Here is a 23,468-nt window from a genome sequence, read left to right on the forward strand (position 1 = left end):
TCTAATGCCAGCCCAGGCAAGGGCATTGTTTAGGTAACAGACAACACWAACAGGATCTAATCCACATTCTTGGAAATCAGTGAAAACTTCCAATAATTTCAGTATTCTTTGGATCAGGTCACAGCTGGAAAGCTAATAATAGTCTGCTGTTTATTATTTGTGCTTTCAAGAGTATACTGTAAACAATCTAGTTGAATTTGTGAATTTGCTTTGCCAAAACACAAGAGAAACAAAGCAATGGATAAAGAAGGTAGAGGTAGAGAGTTTTTCCTACCCAAGATGTTTGGGATTCAGAGTCTGGATACTAAAGAAAGACTGCAGATACTTAGGGGATCCTGCTGTTTTGTTCACTCATCATGTGATGGCTGAGCAGGGTAGAAGTTCACCTCTGTGGAGATCTTGGGAACAGCTGAGCTTTGGAAGGAAATCTGATGTAGTCTAGCTTTCAAACCACTATCTGAGCCAAACCTTAGGAAAGCCCTATGTGGGCACAAACCTGGTGTCTAGGAGATAGATACTAAGCTATCTGCTGCACTGCTGAATTTCTCAAACATTTATAGGCCTTCGCAGTATTTCTGGCCTTAATACTCTGGAAGAGTACTATAGGGAGAATTACCCCCATCAGTGTTTTGTATCACACGTAGCAGGAGGTGTAGCAGAATACCAATAGCATTTAGCATCTTTGATTGTACAGGTGTGGGATCTGCATTTTCAAAAACATCCTAGGGAAGTTAGTATTTTCAGTAATGCCTAACTTAGGGAGGTTTCTTTTGAAAAGCTCAGGATGAAATACTGTACTGTAAATCAAGAGAGTCTAAAAACACCATGAGTGATCTTTGCAGAAATATGAAGTGTTTGTTGGCTGCAGTGAAAAATCTCAAGGCTTAAGGAATGAATTTGTATCCAGTGCTGAGAATCGTCAGTTCACAGGCAGAGAAATACAACATAGAATCCCTTTGTCTTTCCTCCCCCCTCCCTTAGGAGGGGGGTATTTCCATTACAAAATAGCGTGCAGACTTGTAACAATGGCTTTTTATTTTCTCCCAAGCATGCCTGTTTTTTTCTCTTTTCTGATCACTCTCACTCAGCAGTGTCCTTGCTCTGATGCAGTCATCTAAGCAAGAGATCAAGCAGAAATTCTGAACCCTAGAGACTGCTAAACTTACTCATCACTGGATAATCAGAAGTATTACTTTAAGATGAAAGTAATAATTAAGTATACATATTGCAGAGGAGGAGACAGAGGAGAAGTAGGAAGAATGTTTCCTAAGGAGAATATGGAGCATGAAAGATGTAAAAACTGCAAATGCTTTTACGAAAAAGTACTGTGGGCTTGATTCAGATTTTATCCAACAACATCTTTCCATTGCTTTAAGGCTTCTTTACCTGCCCCTCTAATGATGTGAAGTCTGATTCTCTTTGTCAAAGGCTCTCTTATTCCAAATCAAAATTTCAAACGCTACAGCAATAGTAAACTACATTTTTATTGTTAAGTATCAGTATAATTATAGTAGCATAGCTGTCTTGGGGACACAAGATGAGACCTGTGGGTGTTCAGTACCATGCAGGATGAGGCTTGCAATGAGGAGGAAAGGAAAGTGCAAGACTATGAAGGAGACTTAGGGTTAGTCATTCCCTTCCTGACCTTGCTGAAGGAAATGTCAGGCTTTATATTTTTCGTTGTAAATTCTACTCTTTTATTTGCACTGGAAGTTTACAATGCACAAGATTTATTTATTTATTTATTTTAATTCTCATCTCCCTCCCTGTAAGATTGATTATACTTAAGAGTTATTTGCAGATGTGTGAGAAGGAGTAGTGTCATCATAAAAATGATAGAGAACATAAGTTTGGAATTTTACAAAGACTTCCGTGGATTGTAACCCCCCCCCCACACACACACACTTTCTCATAAAAAATGAACCTGTGTTTACTCTCCAAATTATAAACCATTTATAATTTTCTCCCTGTCACTTGCTGCTTTGTAGCTGCAGTTATTTTAAAGCTGGCAGGGGGAACAGAGTGGTAGTTTCCTCTCTGGGAGAGGAGATGCAATGGATTTGCTGAGAGAATGAACAATTATAGGGAGAAGCATAGTATTAGTATTATATTTAGGCTGCATTTACCTTTGTATAACTTCATGAGCTACAGCAGATAACATGAACAAGTGATTCTTTATCTGATTTACCTTGAGAAGCTGTTGTTACATTAGGATCTGAGCACTCACAGACTTCCCTCTCTTCCCCAGCTTRGTGAAGTAGTGTAGCACCATGATGCGTTCTAACAAACCAAGAACTGAGACTTGAAGACCATATGATGCAGTACCATCAAAGTACACAGGTTCCTAACTCGTTATTGAAATTTGCAGTGGATCTGGCATTCAGTGTTTTACTCAGAGACATGCAGGAAAAATAAAGGAGAGCAAAGATCTGAGTCTAGGTTTCCCCAGCTGTCAAGAATAATTTGGGGGGGCTTATTTTCTCTTGGGGCAGGGAGATTGAAATCTTAGATTTCTTAAGGTTTTCCAGATTTCTTCTCTTTCAGTGGCGTGATGAAGGTCAGTGTCACAGGCACTGGACCACTCTACCTTTTAAGGCATAAAGGCCCTGGAATGGATCTCAGGGGATCCTCTTTTTGCTCTCTTGCCAAAGGCAGGATTAGCTCTGCCTGGTCCATTTCTGACAGATGTTTGTTTATCATTTTGTTAAAGACCTTGGTTGGGGGCCAAGTTTCTGTTGAACTAGGCATTGTGAAGCCTTTGCTGAGGCCCAAGTTGCTGACTGACACTGAAATTCTCCCTGATTGCCAACAAATTTGTTGGAGCTGGTTGTGATTAGGCTGCATGTGAACAGAGACAGAATTTGGGGACTTTGCTGATGGAACCAAACAAGTGAGAACAGGAGATGTTCTGTGTTTGGCCAGAAACATTCTGCATAGCAGGGTGAAGCCATGAGCCTGCTGAGTGACTCATGCATTAATTTCATGATTGGATGCGAAACCTTAATGGGTCTTTAGGTCAATTTCGACTAAAGATATCCTTCAGTATCTTTGTGCAGGGAGAGGAATTAGTCTTTCTGTGCTCCATACCGAAATACAGTTAAGCTTAATGAAACATGGCTGAGCTAAAGAGGCAAAGGCTGAGCTAGATGGGTGCTGCAGAGAAATCTGAGTTGAGAGGAAGGTGAGCTGCAGGACAGATGTGGCAGCAGCATGGTTGTGCTTAACAAATGATAAGAGTGTAGGTGCAGTTCTTAGTGTTGCAGAGCTCTTGTAACTGTTCTGTTGCAGTTGCACGTCCTCAGGTTATAAAGGAAGGGGGAGAACTTTCAGTTTTAGTGTGCACTGGGTGTGAAACCTCTGATACTGAAGTGGAGGACTATGCCTGCAACTGCATGAGGCTCGTGTGCCTCCCTAGGATGAAATCTCTGAAGAATGTCGTGTTACTGGATACAGGGAACCACTTGAGTGAGTCCCTCCCACTCGCACCCTTAGCTGCAAAGGCCCCAGCTGAGTGTTTACAGCTCTCAGATTCTGGGATTGTGGAGGAAAAAAATAAAAAGAAAAAAAAAAAGAAAAAAAAAAAGTAGGGAGAAAAGGGATGGTACATGGCCTCCAAGTGACCCAGAAAGGATGCTGTCTACATGATCTGACAAAACAGAAATAACATACTGTACTGTTTAGGCAGTGGCTGTTCTTGTGACAGCCTTCAGTCAGAAGGTTCAAAGGAAAATCCATCCATCTGGTCCTCCATCTCTCCCTATCTCTCCACCTCTCTCTGCGCTTATACTTACTATTTTTTCTTAAAACTTTTTTTTGTTTGTTTTACTGAGTCTACCTTGGTTGTACACTTTACTGCTGCTTTGTGCTGGGTCCTGTTTAGCAATGCATTGAGAAACTATTTCCTTTTCGTTAATGAGCAAAACCAAAAGTCTGTAAGCCAACTCAGACACCAAAGCAGAACAAGGAGGCTGTCAGATGTTTCTGTTTTGTAGCTGCTGCAAATAAGCTGGGATGGACACTCCAGGCACAGATACTCAGCTGAGGTAAATTAGCACAGCTTCATGCTCACTGTAGCATGGTACAACCTGTGGAGCTGTGCACGCAAAATGTTGACGTTGCTAAGAGCTCCTATTCCCATCCTTGTAATAGTCCTGATTTCATCTGCTTTTTAGAAGCTCTATAGCAGTTAATGCTGCTGTGATCTATTGGTTAGATCAGACAACTAAAAACTAGATCTTTCATGACTTGTGTTTAGAACTGCTCCTTCATTTTGTGCAAATCTCTTATAATCCTTCTTTCTCTTACTTTCTTATTTTTAATAAGATGTTACTGCATGGGGTCTTGTGAGTATGTTAACATTCAGAAGTTATATTTGGCATTCAAAACAGCAGCACTGTTTTGCTCTCCTTTTTGCAAGGGGTCTGTGCCTGTGGTTTTGGATAGTAGGAGTCTCCATTACCTGTGCCTTTGACTGAACTTATATAATCTGTAGAGAGGTGAATGTGAAACAGGTGCGAGGAAACAGGTGGTCTGTTGAGGCGGCAGCAGAACCAGAACTAGAACCCAGGTCTCGTATGCTGGACAAGAGTCCTGCTTGCTCGACTATGCTTCCTTGCTGAATAAGTCAGTCTGGTACAAATATGTGACTGCAAATTGCACATGCTGCAAGTCAGTGTCGGCCATGCGTACAAGCTCCTTTTCTTAGGCACCATTTCCAATAAATACCTGCTACTAAATATTTCTCTGTACTGTTTTATCTGCTGTCTTCACCTTCTCCCTGTCTGATGAACATACATATCAAAATATCATCCTTTAGTGGATTCAGTTATGTTGTTTTGGAGGGTAAAACTATATGGGTGAGAGATTTAGTGACCTCATTTTGCAGGATTTAGATCGTACCTTGAAACGGTCCTTGCCTGTTTTTGCATCTTTTTTTCTTAGATTGGGTTCTGTGCTCTGCCCTATGCAGCCCTTGTGCCAGCCTTGAAAAGGACTGTTTGAAATTCATGCTGGATTTGAGGTAGCTCTGCAGTACATGAGATTATAAGACTCTCCAGTTGACTCCTGTGTCATCAGGATTCACTAGAGAAACGGAGCACTCCTAATGAAAGCACAGATGAGAAGGATGGCTTTCTGTTTGTTTGAAGGAAATGTGCTATGAACAAGTTTGGAGCAGTTGTCATTGCAAAATGAGCATATGTAATGTTAAAATGGTATAGACCCACTCTCCACCAGCCATATATTGTTAAACTACTTGAAAACTTTCATTGGTTTAGGTCTTCCAGTACTGGAAAGAGAATACTCTACATTGTTTTAAGATATCCTTATACCTAAATAATTAATTCACACTTTGGGCTTCAGCTAGAGGGACACATCATCTCTTCAAGAACATTAGTTACACTGTTACTAAAACTGATGTCAGGCCTCAAGGAGCATTAAGTGCTCAGAAGAAGATGGAGGCGGCTTCCTTTCAGAGGTTTTTGTGATGGCTGTGTACCAGTTCGGAGTGATGTAGGATCAGCTGAGTCACAAACCTGTAGGTACACTTGGGTTTTGCTGCTGTTTGGAAAGGACAGTTCATTTAGACCATCACAACAAGCTAGACCTCTGAACATAGAGGAGAAATCAGAGTTTCTAAGACTTCAGTTGCTACTTGATGATGATAACCATTTAGATAGCTGGGAGCTGTTCAAATGAATCAGCTGCTTAGAACAAGTGTACMGAAGGAACAGTTCAGTTATGTGAAGTAAAAATTTGCAAATATAGTTAACTTGTTGTTAATTGGAAGGTACTGCAAAGCATAAGTTCTTGAAGCAGAACTGTTTAGGATGGTTGACTCACAGGCTCACATGAGAAGTGGATTGCCTCGTGTCCGCAGATCCCTGACAGAGCTGAGAGTTGAACCCACGTTTTGTGATCCTCCATGCCTCTGCTCCTTACTTCTGTGCACAGTCCTTGGGGTGGACCAGGCAGACCACAAAGCTATTTCTGCGTAGTGATTCTTTGGCCTTACTCTTATCTCTTCTGGTTGGGTGCTTTGTCCTTGTCTTTTTCATTGAGTCTCTTCTGGCTTTAGATCAGCTTTTAGGCTCAACAGCACTCTGATTACAAGCTGTACAGATCTGCCTTAATTATATTCTGCTAATTAAGGAGAAACTGGAGAAACCAACCAGCATTTACACCACTTTGGTGTTTGCCGCTTTGGTATTTGGTCCGTTACTTTGGTATCCAGGTGCCTTATCAGCTCTATTGTAATCACCTTTCCAAAAGCCTGTGAAAGTCTGTTCTTACAGTTATTTCAAAGATGAGAACCTGAGGCAGAGCAGATGGTGACAACTGTGTCTCAGAAGTGCCAAGTAATTACCCTCCTAGCTAGGCTGTACTTGCAGAGTAAACCATTGTCAGTGCTTTGCACCAATTAAGTGAGGAAGGTGTTAGTTCATTAATTTGTTGTGCCAGCCATCTGCACGAGGGTGTCCTGAGCTCTTGTTCAGATCACAGGTTCTCCCCCCAGTTCTCTGCCTTCATACTTCAAAGGAAGCAGCCTAGCATAGAGCATAGCTTGCTCTGTAAAAATGAAATACTAGCTGTTTCCTTTGCATGGACCAACTCAATTGCACCTTTTTTCTTTTTCAGATCAGATGACTTTGAAAAAAGTGTCCTGAAATGCACTCACGTTGCTGTTGATCTCTGAGTGGTTGTGGAGATCTTTATCAGTTGCTCACATGCTTTTTGAGCATGACTAGAGATACTTAATTTTGGCAAGTCAGATTCTGAACTTTCTGTGTTTTCTTCATTGCTCAAGTTGCTCTTTTTTTTGGTCTAACTTAGGGCTTGCCTATATAATGGCACTGGGGAAAATAGATGCAAGTCAGCTAAAGGTGTGAAGTGTATCCACTTTCACTGGATGCCTTAAGATGACTCATCTTACTTCCCCCAGTGTCCCTGTGCATAAACCCTGCAATCAGGACTTTTGTCTTCTGTCTCAGAAGGTAGAAATGCAGAACCTCCTTTGCTGTATCAGATACTGATCCAGCAAGTCCAGTGTCCTGCTACCAGCAGTAGCTATTGTCTGATGCTTCAAAGCGTGCACCCTTGCCCTCTGGGCCCTGTTCTTGGCAGGAGGTTAATAGAGCAGTTCCTTCCTGATTAATTCCTGTCTGAAGGAAGATAGATGATTTGCATTTCTCTTAGCCACATGTAACAGCAGGGTCATACATTGATCTCGTCCTTTTAAAACTTCAGGGACCAGTTTGTTAAACTGCAAGGCACTAAGTGGTTGTAGGCTTGGAAGCAGTAGTGTAAGCTCATATTTATTATCTTCTGAAGTGCTCTGAGACTCTGTCAGATTTCATCTGCTGGGATAGGGACACATATTCTGCTTTTGAACATGTGCTTGATTCACTGATTAAGCAATAACAACTGTCTGATTTGGAGGTGGCAAAAAAACTCTTCTAAACTTGGTATCTGATAGGTTTCAAGTCGTCAAGAAAAGTCCTAGGCATTGGTGAGCAGAACACTATAGCTCTGAGGGAGAAAATGTGAAAATATGATATCTGGTTGTCAAGTCTGAATAAAACTCATTCTCAGACTGTTGATATTCTGAAGGGTATCAGGTAGTACTATGGTACCATGCCACTGAATCAGTTTTACAGATGCCGTTGCTTTCTTGTGTCATATCTGCAGATGTCCAGCTGAAAAACTAGGGTGTATGTGCGTGTGCGGGGACTGTGGGGGTGTATTGGGGGAGGAGAGAGAGAGTGATATTTTGTTTGTAGTTTGTAGTCATCAGAACTTCCAGCTGTTAGTTGGAGGTCATGGGTACAGGCAAACTTACAACTCAGGAGGCCTGGCTGGTTATTTTGTATTTTTTWWWAAAAAAAAAAAGTTTGGCTGTTTTTCAGAAAGATTCTGGGTCTGTTTCTCACATATGCTGTAAAGGGATGTTAATGTAACAGTGCTGTAAGAAGGAGGTGAATGTGCATCCAAGACCATACCTTCCAACATGTGTAATTCTTACAGCAAATGAGAACCAGGTCCTGGCCATCAGCTGCACCAGACTGAGAGAAGGAGGGCTSTAATGGAGCACCCCTGTAAGTAGTAATATGCTCCAGCTGCTCCATATCCTCTCTCTGCTTTTGTTCTTTCCCATTTCTGTGGATTTAAGGTAGTTGGAGTATCACTTCTTCTGCTGTGGGGTTTGCTATTTTGTATGTGTAAGATATGCTGTTTGGAACCAGGCAGTGAGAAGGTTACTACTGGCTTTATCTCTCTGTCTAGTGTGTGGTTGGAGACCTGTATGCTGCTTGTGGGTTTTTTATGTGCGTCACTGAACCCAGAAGTTTTATTATATTCTCAGAAAAGGGTTTTGTAACAGCTAAGCTATTAAAGCCAAGCCATGTAGTTTAGTTAAAAGCCTGGGCAGGAAATAACAAAGTGAGATTCATCCTAGGGGAGAAGCGTGGTGTATCTAGGGTGGGAAGAGAATGTAGATATACTATTTATAGGAATAGAGGAAAATAACTTTAGACATGAAGAGTAAATGGAAGGGAGTTAGCATGGGAAAACTGGACTTGGCAATCTAAGATACTTAGATCTGTGCTGTCAGGCTACTTTTTCCATTTTCAAGCATTGTATCTTTGCTATAGCCCAGTGAAGGAGAAAAGTTTGAAACTGAAATCTGTGTTGCATTGAGTACTTTCTTGAAGTGTCCTTTTAGGAGTTTGTGCTATGGATGAGCCTCATTAAGTGCAAATATTTGCAGCCCTATTATTTTAAGCAGAACAAAAATAGTTGAAACAGCACCTACTCCAGGGAGCTTATTCAGTCCAAACAGGCCAAGACACATGCAGCATGGGAGACGAAATGGATTATTTAACTTGTTCAAGGTCATGCAGCAGACCAGCAACAGAGGTGAATGTGGAGTCCAGCTCCATTGCCTTACCCGTTAAATGGGATGCTTCCCCAGTGTTGCACTGAAACTGGTGAGGAGAACTTTTGTGGGGAGTGTAACAATAGTGGCTCTTAGTACCTCCAGAATACCCTACCTCAAAGCAGAATGCAGTCCTCCTACTGACATTGTGGAGATTGTAATAGGATTATGTGGGGTCATACATTTTTATGGATAGTTTCTTTTATTTATATTGTGATTTCTGTTGGTAAATAGATGTTAAGTCCATTCTGCCTTCCACCATTGTATTGGAACAGAGATTCCCTAACCTTTTCTTGCCACTGTCAATGTGTGAAGTTGTCTACTTTGTACTGGGTCATATGCTACTTTTAAGGGATTTGCATATCATTAGTGCTACATATAACTAAGCTTGGAGCTCTAGCTTTAGAGAATGTGCTGACATCTTGTCCTTCTTCCAGGAAAATAAAGCTTGCTTGATAGGAGGTCCTGCACTAAAATAGCAGATTACAATCAGGTAGGGGAACCAAACTGTTACTTTTACACATAGGCCTGTCACAGCTAGCTGTACCAGTTTCAAAATTACTGTGCAAACAACCTTTCTTCTTTTTCTAGGTGCTCAGCAACCTTGAGGTATGCCCAGGAATGGGGAAGGGGTAAGGTGACCTGGGGGAAGAAGCAGTAACATACTGCAGCACCCTGGGAATTCAACATACTTTGGCTTCAAAATGTGCAGCTGTGTTGTTTGCCCTTGGCTGGGTTTTGTAGTTGCAGTCTGTATATCAAAGCAAAGTGCATATAGCTATTGAGTATTACTTGGAATGGCCTCCAGAAAAGGGAAGGCTTGGATGATTTCTGCCTTCCCTCCCATCTCCACAACGTATCTATTGCACAGCCAGGAGGCTGTAGTACTTTTAACTTACATAGGCTGAGCTTTTGGCATATTGGGAGCTCTACCTAGTCGTCAAAATTCCAGCAGATTCCTCTTTGTGTCCCTTATTAGGGGACTTTCCCTCTCTATTCATACCAGTTCTTCTCCCTTCCTGTTGCCCTGTTTTTCGCTCTGTGCTCCTTGCTAACCTCACTTTCAGCCTGTGGGTTGCCAAGATCCCCATGTCTTTGAGAAGGAAAGATGTACTGCCTTCATTTTTCCTATCAGGACTTTGACTATCCTGTTTCTGTCTTCACCCATGCCAAGGTCTCCCTTTCTCATTCTATTCTCTTTCTCCCTAACATCTATTGAAGGAAGAAGTCAGGATGCAAACATGCTACATTTGTGTGCAGTAAGAACAGAATCAAGTACCTTGAGTGGAATGAATCTCTGATGATGAGAATGTGGGTCTTGTTAAAAAGGTTTTATATAACAGATGGGCAAAATCACAGTTGAAATCCATGACGGCATTCAGTCTAAACTGTAAAACAATTTCTTTAACTGTGTGAGACAGTATTTTTGGCTCTTCTCCTTAATAAATGCGAGTTAAGTTGCCCCCAGGRTGTGCACTGGCTTATTTTTAATTGCTGGGGAGATCTGTATAGTAGGTATGCATCTAGTGCAGTCCAGCTGGCTGTACTGTGTCAGAATGCATAAATGCAAAGCCAAGGCATGAGCTAGGGGAAAAGTACTCCAGTGAGCAGAAGAGAAAATTGAAACCAAGCGGTTAGTAGGGAGATGTTTTGAAAAGCATTTCAAGTTCATTTCTCTCCTGAGTGTGATTTTAATGAATGAGAGAGCTCCTTGGATAGGCTGTTAGGAGCAGATGCATATGACAATGAGAAAGCAGAAGGTCATGACTAAGTTAACCAGCCAACCACATTGTGTATGTCCGTTGTCCGCACTGAGCCAACTCTGAAGGAACAGAGCATGCCTAGACCAGAGACAGATTAATTTAGGGGTGTGTACAACTGAAGGTACAACCATGCACTAGAGTACAGCTGAAATCAAGCTTAAGAGTATGGGTACAGGCAGAACAAGTTGCATCATTTATCAAAAGTTATGTAGTCACACTAGCATATGGTGCTATGAGAGAGTGAGATGACTTGTCTCTAATTGGCATAAAGTGAAGGCAGAGGACCGTGGCTGCCCAGGCTTCTGCTGAGCTGGTCTCCAGCCTGTTTGGAACTCAGCTGGCCTCGGCAAAACCGTGGTTGCCTGCAGGGACCTGCCCCACACTTTTCTGGATCATTGGGTCTGACTAGAGAAAGTAGGCAAAGGGTGGGGAAAAAAGGAAGCACCACCATCTCTTTTTATAAAAAGAGGTACTGAGACTGAGAAAGATTGAGTGGGATTTCCAAGATAGTTTCTGTTAGGTCTTATGCTCCAAAGTCACGTTAGGAAGTTATGCTTAGAAGGTTCCTCTGGTTTCAGCTGGGTGGTCAGACTGTAAATGCAAAGCAGTGGCTGAGTATTCTAGGATACAGCAGTCCTTTTAATGCACAGTTGCCTCTCTTAAGAGTGATACTGCTTTGCATTTCTCTCTGCATTGTATGAAGTGTCTGAATTCCTCTGTTTTGATTGCATCAATCCATGTTTTGATAAATCTCAAACTTCATAGCACTGCTTCCTGAATTCAGAAGTGTGGGGGCAGAGACGAACCTTGCTGTTGTACTGCTGGTTGCGAGTAGATAGATTGCTCATAAAACGAAACACTTAGCTAACTTCACAGGAGAGCACTCTTCACTACTAGGTTGTGGCCATGCAAAAGCATGCAAAAGTTAGACATTTGTGAGATTGGGTTACAATACACAAGTTGAGAAGGAGAAAGAATTTCCTCTTTTCAGTAAAAGGCAGATAAATGGAGAGAGTGAGTGGGGTTCGGTCCTTGAGGTTTTAAGTCCCTTCCAGAGATGGTTAATTCCATTGCCTGGAATTTTGGCCTCAGGATTTCAGGGGTGAGTATAGGTCTTCTGATTGCTGATCAGTAGTTGCACTACTTCTTGCCTGACTGTCATCAAACTGTGCATCAAATAGCATTAACTACTGTGCTTCCAATGTACTGTCAAGTTAGCATTTGCAGTTTTTCTAAGATGGTTTTTAGGAGGCAGTAACTCTTCCAAACTGGTCTGCAGCTCAAAAGCGTTATGCTCAGTGTGGCGGTCATTCAGTTGAGATCAAATGCAATATACATTTCCTTTTTAATATCTGACACATTCTTTATCTGGGGAAGGAGGAGATGATCAAATTTTCTTTCCTGCGTGTAACTTTGAATTTGTGTGTACAAGTCAATATAACGTCATTCAGATGCACTGACGAAAAATATTGGAGCAGAAACATGAGAGGAGAGATACTATCGTGAACAAAGAATTCATGTTTGTTTTTTCCTTTTTCATTTTGTAGTCTGATCTTATCCCAAATGCTGAAATTCTTAGTTGACTAAGGACATGTTTTGGTTTATAAAACACGGATCAGCTAACTTGCTTTGAGGCATTGTTTTGTTAAGAAGCTTTTGAAGCTTAAATCTGCCCAGTGGGAATRTGTGACATAGTGAGAAATCTTTTGAGGGTTTTTTCTTTTTTGATAAGCAAACATAAGGCACAAATAATATTCCTTTTGTGGTTTTGTTTTTCTATGCCTGAAGTGACAATTTCTATGTAGTGCTTTTGGCATGAGATGGTCAGGTAATAAAAGATTTAGTTTTTGTTCTTTTAAGATCATTGTTTTTATTGTTGGCTTTGTGACAGAAATGCCTGTCAGATAATATGTCTCAGAGTCTTTGAATTCCATTGGCTACTCCTGTCTTACTGAACTTGTTGTCTAAATGAAGACCAGATGTAAAAGGGTATAACAAACATATGGCAGAAATGGATGAGAGGACAGGAAGTCCTGCAGGTTAGACTAGCAATACCACAGTATCTAGAATGAAGTTGCATATACGTGTGCATCACTTCTAAAAACAGAATGTAACTGATTGGTTTGGTTGCCATTTCATATTTTGGCATCAAACTCAAACACCAGAGAACTTTTGTTGATATGAGTTTAAAGAAGGGGCCTGCAGGGTTAGACCCTGCAGGGTCCTGCCTTCTGCTGAAATTTTGCAGACTAAAGATACTCGGTACGAAATGCTTCACTGTATGAATTTCTGTGAGTGCTTGTAAGAATCTGTCATTGTTATAGCATGAAAGAGCCCCACTCACCAACCAGCATCCCATTTTGCTAAGTGTTGTACATACAAACATTGCAGAGAAAGACGACCTATCCCAGAGAATTTAACTGCTTGCTTTCTGGATCCCAACAGGTGAAACTTATTGACTACATTCACAGACAACGGCAGTGTAAGCTGAGTGTGCCCCTGAATGACAGGACAGCAGAGCTCAACAGCTACCCAAGATTCAACGACTGGTTAGACATTGTCAATGTGAGGAAAGAAGTTGTACAGGTAAGGAGAAGACAGCCCTCATCACAGAGCCTTCCTACCATGTCAAGTCTGACCTTTCCAGCTGCCTGCTGGGTGTGAGTTAATTTCCTCAACTTATTTTCAGGGAAAGTAGAAACGTGGGAGTATGAATGTGGACCTTTGGTGGAAAGGGTGCTTCTCTCCCAGAAGCAACAATCACACAAAGGGAGTGGTGAAATACTCTCTTTGCTTTGTTCTCCTCCAAGAGTTGGTAGAGGTGGTCTTATAATAGCATTTGAAGCAGAGCTTCATACCTATTTTCGGTATAAGTATGAGACAGAGATCCAGCATTACCAGGACAACCTCATCTTCTGCCTGATAGGTCCAGAAATGCCACCATAACTCATTCACTTGCTAGGTTTTAGATAACAATAGTACTGTATAGTACTATTTTCTCTGTGCAATACTGGCCAAAAAAAGGGATCTAGAGTTAGAATTTTGTGTGCTGACACACTCAACAAATGGACAAAAATGTTAAAGAGTTGTTAAAGCTTAAAAGTTTTCTCATTTCGGAAAGATGTATGTTTAATTACAAATCAGTGAAGATCCAAGGACAGCCAGTAGCATTATCTCCCTCTAAACTTAAACCAACTTAAGAGTGGTCAGAGTTTACAAGTTTGGTCCAGACTGATGGTTCAGAAACTCGTACAGCTCACACAGCACTCAGACTACAAAAACAAATGGATTGTACCCAGTATCCCCAGTAATGCACAGGTGGGAAGCTGTGGTCTGAATTTGGAGTGGGGGGGAGTCTTTGCTCAGAAACATGATTTTTTTCATTACATCCCCCCTGCCTTGTGAGTAAAGTCTCTGGTTCAGACTGGTATCAAAGAGCATTGCATCAGTGTAAAAAAAATGGAATGAATAACTCTCCTTTGGTGTTCTGTTTGGTGTCAGGCATCTSATGTTCGTGCTCATAGACCATGGCTCCTTCTGATCTTTACAAATTCTTTATGGTTTAATTCTTAACATGCAAATAACTCCTGACCACTGCAAATCTCTTCACTGCACAAAATAATCTTACACTTCTACTGAAATAAAAAGTAACCAAATAGACCAAGACCTCCAGCTCCTCTCTCTGGTGCACTTAAAGAAGAACCTGAAATCATGTCCATGTTTAGGTGATTACTAGAAACTCAAGCACTGCAGGGCACTATTACCAGATTGTTCCCTGGGGTCTGGGTCCATGCTGTTCTGCACTGGGGACTATTCAGTTCAGTGTAGCATTAATGACAGTGGAAGTAGAGCTTAGTCCACTGATGGCTACACAAAGAAAAGGCTTTTTGCATTCTTTCTCACATTTTTGGCTTTGCTGACCAGGTCCCAGTGTTCTCTTTCAGTTTCCTTTGATCTTTACACAAGCAAAGATTTTCCTGGACTTCAGCAGGAACCTACTTGTAAGAAGACTGAATGACTGAATTCAGCACATTTCCATGGAAGTTACTCCATATTGATGCTGATGTTAATTAAGTAGATTTTGGTGAAATAGGATGAGTTCAAGACTAATTTTTTCCTTTCATTTACTAACATTTATATTGGATGTGATGCCTTTAAATGGAGATTGCCTTGCAGCCTAGCTAGGGTTTGGGTAATACAGCTAGAGGTGTAGGGATGACAAGGAGAGAACAGAATAGCAGCCTGTTGCTGTGGCCAGACTGCCAGGCTCCCAGCTATTGTTGGTTTCTAGGGTTACTAGAATTGCCTGAGCTTAAAAGAATGTCTTTGTAGCTCTTTCTGAAATCCTTTGTGATGCCTGCAGAACTGGAGGAAGGGAAGAGGTGGAGAGGATTGGAGGACGGGGAAGAACAGTTCAAACTACATCCTGCTAACTCAGAGAGCAAACACTGTCCGGTCCATCCTTCCATTTGTGTGGTCGCTAAAAAGGGTGAACAAATTCATGTTCGGTCTAAGTCAGGAAGAGTACATTTTCCAACTGTTTATTACTTTTATTCATGCACTCTTACCACCCTCTCCAAACCAATGACTAGTGTAATAAACTGTGTTCCTTCTGTTCCCAGGGCTGGAGTATTACAGGTGTAAAAAGCATTTATTTAAATTTCTCTGTGATCCCAAATATATGGTTATATTTTTAAGTTCTGCATCCATTTCATGCAGCTGCAGTCAGCTTGCGTAGCATTCAGATTAGTTGTACAGGAGAATTGCAACATGTACTGGGCTGTCAAAATGGCTTTTGACTAGGCATCCCAGAACAGGCTCTAATTTGTGAGAATGGAAATAGCTGGTCTAATAAAACAATTGCTGTGAAGAGCAATTGAATTTGTASTTATTGCATTGATTCTTTGTCCTATTGTTTCTCTACTTAGAAAATAGCAATGCAGCCACTATTGGGTTTTTTGTGGCATAGATGGCAGCAGGGTATATGAGTTGCAGACAGTGCACAGGAGATGTTTGTCTGTGATGAGCTGTCTGCAAGAAATGTTAAACGTATCATGGGATCATTCCTGCTGTAGCTCAGATTTCATACAGCATGTGAGCTGCATTTCAGCTGAATGCTTTGAAAATGGAAATTACTGACAGAAGGAGCTTTAATAGGTTAACTATTGTGAAATATATAATGGTTGCTCTTAACTTTATGAATGCTGCCTGTGACGTGACTGGGGGGAGAGGTGATTAGGGAGCTTTCAGAGAGATGGCTTTGTAGGTGGACAGTGAAAATTGGGACACCCGAGTCCCATACCTGGTTCTGCTGCTGGCATGCAAGATAATCTTGGGGAATGACTTCATCTCTCCGAGGTGCTGTTAGTTCATCTATGAAACTGAAACAATCACACTGGGTTTCTTTTCTAACACTTTCAAAGAGTGCTACAGGGAGAGGGAATACCCCACAAATATTGTAATAACATTTTGATGTTAGACCCCTCTTGTCTGTGAGACTTTTAGGCTCTCAGACTAATTGGAGAAGTTGTTAAATACTTGTAGAGTCTTTGAAAACTTTCCTCCTACATGATCGTCAAAAGTGTCCAACTGCAACAGAGCCGAGCCCTGCTCTGGCCAGCTCTGGGGGCTAGATAGAAATAGCAGGTACAAAACAGGAGGCAAGTGCAGCTGAAAGGCTCTCCTGCAGCCTGTGTAGGAGACTGCTGCCTGTCCAAGGTCAGGTGAAAGGCCTGAGTTCATGTTTTGTTCCTTTTTTAAATGATTCTGATTTCCTTTGCATTTCTAGAGTTGCTGGAAGGAGCATTTCAAGATTGTGCTAATCTGTGATATAACACCTTTGAAAAACAGCCTAATTGCAAGGAGTTCTTTAGTTCACCACTTAGAGAAACAATGCTCTCTTTCTCTCCCTCTCTCCCTCCCTCCTCCTCCTCCCTCCCCTTTCCCCCCAGCCTGCTCCCAAATAAAGCTGCCATGCGGGGAAGCACAGAAGCTCCCAGGCTTTCCCGTCAGAAATAGAGCACCGACTCTAATTTAGAATATCTGCTGACTCCTTTAGTCCAGAGTGAAGCCTATTTTTTCACTCAGTGACTTGCTGCGGACACTGTGAAGCTTGAAAGCTCTCGCTGTTATTATTGCGGGCTCCTGTCTTTCTGTGAAAAATCTATATATTAAACAGGAATAATGATTGCTTGTAAAATCCTTTAGTCTAGAAGAGATTGTAGTAATAACAATGCACTGTTTATGGCGTTGGGCAACAGCTAAAACTCCTGTGAACATGGATAACAGTCAGCCAGTCATGCTGCGAAGAGAGAAAGAGTTGTTCTGTGTGGACCTAGCAGACCTGGAGGTAGGTGGTGCGTACAAGCTTCTGGTTTGTGCTCCTGTTTGCTCTCTGTGAATACACCTTCTGAGGGGTAAGGAAACTTTGAATCCCCCCACCTTTTACTGTTTCTTTTCCTTTGTTACTATTCCTCTAATCAGCTACCACACAGATTTTAATCATACTGCATAGGGGCTAACATGGAGCTGGTTCTGCTTTGGAGGTGGACTAATACTATCGGTAATTTTCTTATAAAGTATTTTCTGGGAAATGATGGAGTCCTTGTTTTTGACTAGGAGTTCTGGAGATGAATTAGCATTGTATGTGTGTAGCTCATCACAGAAAATGATGCACAAATACTTAAATATGGTGGAGTGAAACTGGGAAAGGAGATATTTGAACTGAGAACTATAAAAAGTAGGACGAGGAACCATGCAGACAGGGAGATGAGATGCATTTAAGCTATGTAGTGGTCTCCAAAGGATGAAAGTTGCTCTGAAAATGTACCTAGGAAAATACACTGCTCAGGATTGCCATTCTCCCTCCAACAGCTGGGGTCAAGACTTGAGGGGAGGAGTGGGAGAGAAAGAGTATGTAAACAGAGCATTATCCCCACCTAAGGCTGATTGAAGGGGTCGCTTGTACCTCTAGGTTAGTTGGTTCTGGGCTTGGGACTTCTCTATCAAAAACAAGAGAGGAATAAAAATATTCCATTGGTTTATTTTCTCTGGTGCATTAAAGAATTCTTCTCTGCCTTTACCCTTGTGCTTTCCAGAAACTTCAGTATTCTGTTTGTTCTCGCATATAGTTTGTCACCATCTTAAAAAGTAATTTAAGAACATAGTCATCTCCTTATCTTCTGAAACATGTTTGAACTAGTCTCACTCTTTGCAAAGCAGGGGTTCCAGTCAATCAAGTTTGGAAAAGCTGTTTTTAGTGTAGTTAACTGTCATGTACAGGGAGGGGCAAATCCTATCCTAGCAACTGCTGGCTGTAAGCAGATCTTTGCCACCACTGGGCATGTTTGGGAGCAGGTGAAACAGTTCACCAGTGTCAGGTCTGGCTTATGGCAGTTCTGCCTGGAGAATGTATGCGACTCCCAGGGTATAGGGGGAGTTTCCCTCAGTAACTCCTGCTTGCTTGTGAAATGGACCTTGTTCCCCATTTAGCATTTATGCCAGAGATGGGAGTGTGAGGTTGGGGCTTCTGTGCCTTTTGTTGCAAATAGTCAGGAGTAGTTCACTGAGAAGCTGGGGACGGCGCTTGACACACTGTGGAGCAGAGCAGTAAGGTGGGTGCCTGAGTAGGAATCCTCTGTTAAGAGTCTCCCACTACTCTTATGGAAGTCTGTGGAGACATGGCATTGGCATGGTGGCAATATTAAACCATGCCACGTGGTTTGACTTGCTTGGTCTGTGATCTAGCTTGTAGCAGATTGTGCTATCAGTTTTTGGAGCATTTCTGTGCTTTCCTCCTTACTTTCGTTGGGGGGGATGGAAGGGACAGATCTGCCTAAGCCTATCGCATTTCCACAGATGTATCCTCTCATCTTCTTCTGTCAGGATAGCTACATGAACAGACTATGAGGACTTAGGGCATTTGTGGGGGGTTTCTGTGGGTCTGGCAGCAGCAGCTCTGACTGAACTGCTAAATAGCAGAAATCCTGAATGTGCTGATTGTGTATATGCAAATAAACTCTGTCCTGCAGGCTTCCTGCACCTGGATCTTTCTCTCTATGTTCCAGGTGAGGGCCCCTCCTAAGGGTAAACAGCTGTTGGAAAATATTAATGTCTCTCTTACTGCCTGGGTTCACTCCCCTTGCCATAGGGGCCAGGTGCCCTTTGCAGCCTTGCTCGCTGTGAGGTGTTTGTGCCATGAGTTCAGCATGATGCTTATGCCACCCCTCAAGATCTGCAGTGAAACACTTAAAATGTGGCATCTGCCTCCCCACAAAACAGGAGCTCCCCTGTCCACCAAGAGCAGTCTGAATGGGCTTCCCCTGAGGACTGTCAGCTCCTCTCCAGCCCACCTGCTGTGTAGAGTTGCTGTTAAGAGCAGGAGGGAGTATCTCTGGTCTCCCAGAGTGCACACCCACCACTTCCTTGAAGCCAGGCTGGGAGATAAGACACAACCTTTTGAGCTACAGATTGCCCCTAGGAAGGACTGCTTGCTGTATCCGTCCAGAGTACAGATCTAAGAAGAATGGCCAGGCTCTAATAGTTGCTTCCTTTTTTCCCCCTCTGACAGCGTGGCTTATTTTAGTATGAGTAAGAACAAATTGAATTGATCCCTCAGAGAATTCAGAACTCATTCCAGGCAGGGATTCAGTTTGCTTCTACCTGTTGCTACCATCTTCGAAAGAATATGCCATTATTGAAAAATGTCTGATGTTTCAGCATTAGTTATGGGGATGCCGTGACACTAAAATGCATGGATAAGAAACTGCCTGGAACCCTTTTTCTGCATACAATACGCTACTTCCCTATACGTGATTTCTCACGCTATTAAATAAAATTGCGTAATTCCATGATCTAAAAGGCACTGTTACGCTGTTTTGTGAGTACCTTGGTCCTGAAAAATACAGGCCACAATCCATCAGGTCATTTCTTACTGCACTGTCGTTTGCAACTCAGATAAGGGATTTTTAGCTCCATACATAAGGAATATCTGCATGTATTCTGAGAGGTAAAGCAGTGAAGAGGAGATGCTATGCAAAACTCTGTGTACACTCAAGGCTTAGTGCAAGCTATAAATTTCATGTGAGAGGCTTTCCATAATGCTCAAACTCTCCAGAAATTTAATAATGTTAGCATTTTTCAGTACCTTCTTCACTAGGTTCTAGAAAGCCAGAGCAGAATAAAAACTAGCAGGCACAAGATGTTCTTGAACACATCCTTACGTGCTTTGCTTAGAGCTATCAGCAGGAAATTAAGCACCTTATGTAATGGGCTTTCTCTTCTAGCATCTGCTTCTTTATGGGAGGATGACTGGTGAGGATATTGATTTAAAAGGAGGCATGTAGGCCCTGGCAACTGTCTGGCTTTACAGGAACAGCCATGTCTACTAAGATGAGGGACAGGTCAGACTGATTTTACTGAGTGCTAGCAGTAGTGTTAGCTCTGTAGGCTTATCTGCAGGAATGAATCTTTACCAAAAATATCCCATCTGGTGTGCTAGATAGATAGCAGCATTTTTGCCTTGTTTTGAGGATTTAAGTTGGATACCAGACAAGATTAAAGCCCTTACACTACTATGAACCCTTCTTCATGGCTAATTCAGAGTACCCTCTCAATGGCTTCTTGGATACTCTGTGGTTTGCTTTTCTTCTAAACATGCATGCTGTGAAGTGCACAGTCTCTATGTGTGATGAGCAGATGGGTTTTGTAGAAAAGTCCTTTCACCTGTTCTAAAAAGGAATGATTCCCTGGTGTGGGTTTTTTTTTAGCATCATTTCTACTGAGCAACATGTGGTGAGCAAGGCTTTAGGTTTTGTTGGCAGCTGCTGAAATACTGAAAGTTTGTCTCCTACTTCCCCCCACCCCCAAGTCCTTGTTGATGCTGTAGTATCTGAATATCTTGGTCCCTACCACAGGATTCTGTAGTTAAGGCAAGGTGTACCCAGGGAGATGGTACTTAGCTTGGCCATGTTGCAAGTCTGTAAGCTGCGTTATTTTAAAGCCACAGCACTCAAGGAGAAGCAGGTAGAGAGAGGTCTGTTGGACCCATATTTCTCACCATCAGTGCTGAAGATTGGGAGTAACTGCCTTGCAAGAGCCCAGAACTGCAGCCCACTGAGCAGGTTGGAGCCCTCCACATGGTCCTCTGAGATGGCCACAGGCAGGGAAGTTTGCAGGGAATGTTCTTCTCCTCAGGGCAGCAGCTGAGTGAGAGCACCAGCCACAACCAAGACAGTTTAAAGAGCTGTCTTAAACTAGTGACCCTCATCATTATCACATTGGCCAGGGGCTAATACAGAGATAAATTGTATCAAGCCAGGCTTGCAGAGATCAGGTTGAGCAATTTTATATTAAGCCACCACATATGTGCTGCACTTGAGTGGCTGTTTAAAGAAAGCCTCTTACTTCCCCTCCTTCAGCAGCTTATTTCTTTTGTCGCGTGTCATAGGGGCTGGCAGCAAGTTCAGAAAGTCTGAGCTCTTCCAGCTCAAGGTCACTGGGATTGTTTAAATATAATCTCCTTTTCTGTACTTATACTTCTCTACAACTTGCTATTCCATCTTTCTAAAATTAAACTATTGAGTGAAAGAGTAGATTGGGATTGGATGTTCTGTGCAGGTCCAGGAGGGAGGCAAGCCAGCAGCAGGTTGGACCCTTCGTCAGGGTGCGTGTCTGTGTGCAAGCGATGCAGAGCAAAGTTAGCACTCAAGAACCGGGGCTGCCCTTCGCTATTCAGCTATGGCTGGTGCGAGCCATTAAAGCCTTTCATAGCAGGCCACACACTGGGTTCGGTAACAAACAGACCTGCTTAAAGGAAGTGAAACCCATAGAATTGTCTGGCAAATTAATGAGACTTAAGGAAAAAAATGTCCTGACACTTCTAGAAAGCTCACCAGTTTGGATTTTTTTTTTTTAAAACTGTTTTCAATGTCTTTCTCTGCAATAAGGAAGGCTTGAATTAAAATGAAAGTCAGGGATTCATGGTTACATGAGTTTGAACTTAAAAAAAAAAAAGAAAAAAGAAAGAAAAGAAAAGAAAACTCAGAAAAGCACTTAATACTTTCAGACTTACAAGAACAGATAATTCTGGAGTTTAACCATTTAACCGTCAGGTTGCCGTGGGATGAGGATGAGAGCTAAATTCTCTCAGGAAAATGCAAGCCTGTGCTCACCTCTGGGAATGCGAGAAAGGCCTGTGAAGCTCTGAACACTCCTGTGCAAGCCCCAGCCCTGCTCCGTGACTATTGCCCCCTGGTCATTCCCAGGCATCTGCACTGGTTATGAGTGCAAGAATCTTGTGCTTGTGAATTGTCCCGTGGGTGTGCTGATCTGTCTGCTGTTACAGTCTGGAGTTAAGTCTGTATGCCGCTCCATATATCCCTTCCAGTAGGGAGTGAGAATTCCCTGGTTAAGCCTTGTCTRTACTATCCAAACCTGGAGAGCTAACTTAGGGCAAGTTAAAATAGTCCATAAAATTGATGCAGCTTGAAGCACACGCTCAGTATATCGTCTTTTTTTTCCAGTATGAAGGCCTAATATTTTATTCTACTAGGTAACTGCTGTACTTTGCCTTTCTTGWAAAAAGGTGAGCAGATAGAACCTAACTGTATCTTAGCTACTTTAGTAGACACACTTGCAGAGCAAACTGWTTTCTTTTTTTTTTCCTGATCTCTGCATTTTCAAGAAAAAAATATTTTATTAGGATTTGGTTTACTGACTATCCTGTGATTTCTAAGCTGCACTGACAGAACCTTTTTCAGTATCTGATACCACACCTGCCTCTGCAAAGCATTGTGGCTGACTTTTCTGCCAGCCCAAATACTGGTTGATGCCAAGTCGGGATATCCCCTGTATCAATCTTGACCTGAAGCATTAATGCTGTAGATCAGTGGGACCTGGCTGTTCTGGACCCTGCCACAGAGAAGGCAGTAAAGAAACCAAATCCCCAGCTGTGCTGTAGCAGCCCATCCCAGGTGCCCCTGCAGTCCAGCTGCTGGTGCTCACCATTTAAGCCTGGGTGGATGGCACTGGCTGGGGCTGAGGTGCGTTACTTGCCAAGGGGACCGCAGTATCTTTCACTTGACTGACTCACTTTCTAATAGCTCTAATAGGTTACCAGTTACACTTGTGTTGTGCAAAGGATAAGGAAGTTGTTGCAATACTGGGATCTGGAATGACAGTGTTACCTAGAGCAGTGGCTCAGTAATCCGGGTTGTTTTCTTGGAGTGGAGTGGTGGTGGGGAAATGTTTCAAGATAATTCAAGAGTGACATAGCTGCAATCCGGGTTGTTATAAAACTATAAAAGCAACACCTACATGAAATGAGATTTTTTTTTTGTTTTGAAACATTCTGTAAATGTTTCAAAAAACATTTGAAAATGTTTTTGTAAAAAACATTGGCTCTCCCATATGCTTAAAGGAAGCATAAATGTCCATGCTTCAGAGCACAAGGGCACCAGCAGTGGTTTAGCAGGCCCTCTTCTGTTTTGTGCTATAACAACCGTTTTGGGAGGTGGGTCGGGGCAGGCAGTAGAAGGATGTCAGTGGCTGACTCCGTACCCCTGTGAACACTGGCTAACCCAGTGTACACTTCTGCGCTGTGGTGTCACTTTGCTCGTCCCACAGCTGTTTTGACTGTTGACTTCTGAAGCAGACTTGCATCTTAGCGCTGCCCTTGTGATGCTGCTGAACAAAGATGCCTCTGTGAACTGCTAGTCTGTGTGCACTGGAGAGGAATTCAGAGCGTGGCGAGGAAAGAACTACCTCTAAGATAG

At 42.4% G+C, this 23,468-nt stretch overlaps 1 protein-coding gene across 1 annotated transcript in view; it reads left to right on the top strand.

Annotated features, from left to right (window-relative positions):
• The first annotated feature begins 11,752 nt into the window (after positions 1 to 11,752).
• The window catches only part of KSR1 (kinase suppressor of ras 1), a 37,699-nt gene continuing 25,983 nt past the window's right edge, over positions 11,753 to 23,468 (top strand). Inside the window, exons 1-2 of the mRNA XM_085310768.1 lie at positions 11,753 to 11,797; positions 13,141 to 13,281. Coding sequence (XP_085166894.1) covers positions 11,753 to 11,797; positions 13,141 to 13,281 — 186 coding nt within the window. The remainder of the gene's footprint in view (positions 11,798 to 13,140; positions 13,282 to 23,468) is intronic.

This window comes from Rhea americana, unplaced genomic scaffold, assembly GCF_003343005.1.
Source record: "Rhea americana isolate MKP2758 unplaced genomic scaffold, rheAme1 scaffold_325, whole genome shotgun sequence".
Classification (NCBI taxonomy): Eukaryota; Metazoa; Chordata; class Aves; order Rheiformes; family Rheidae; genus Rhea; species Rhea americana.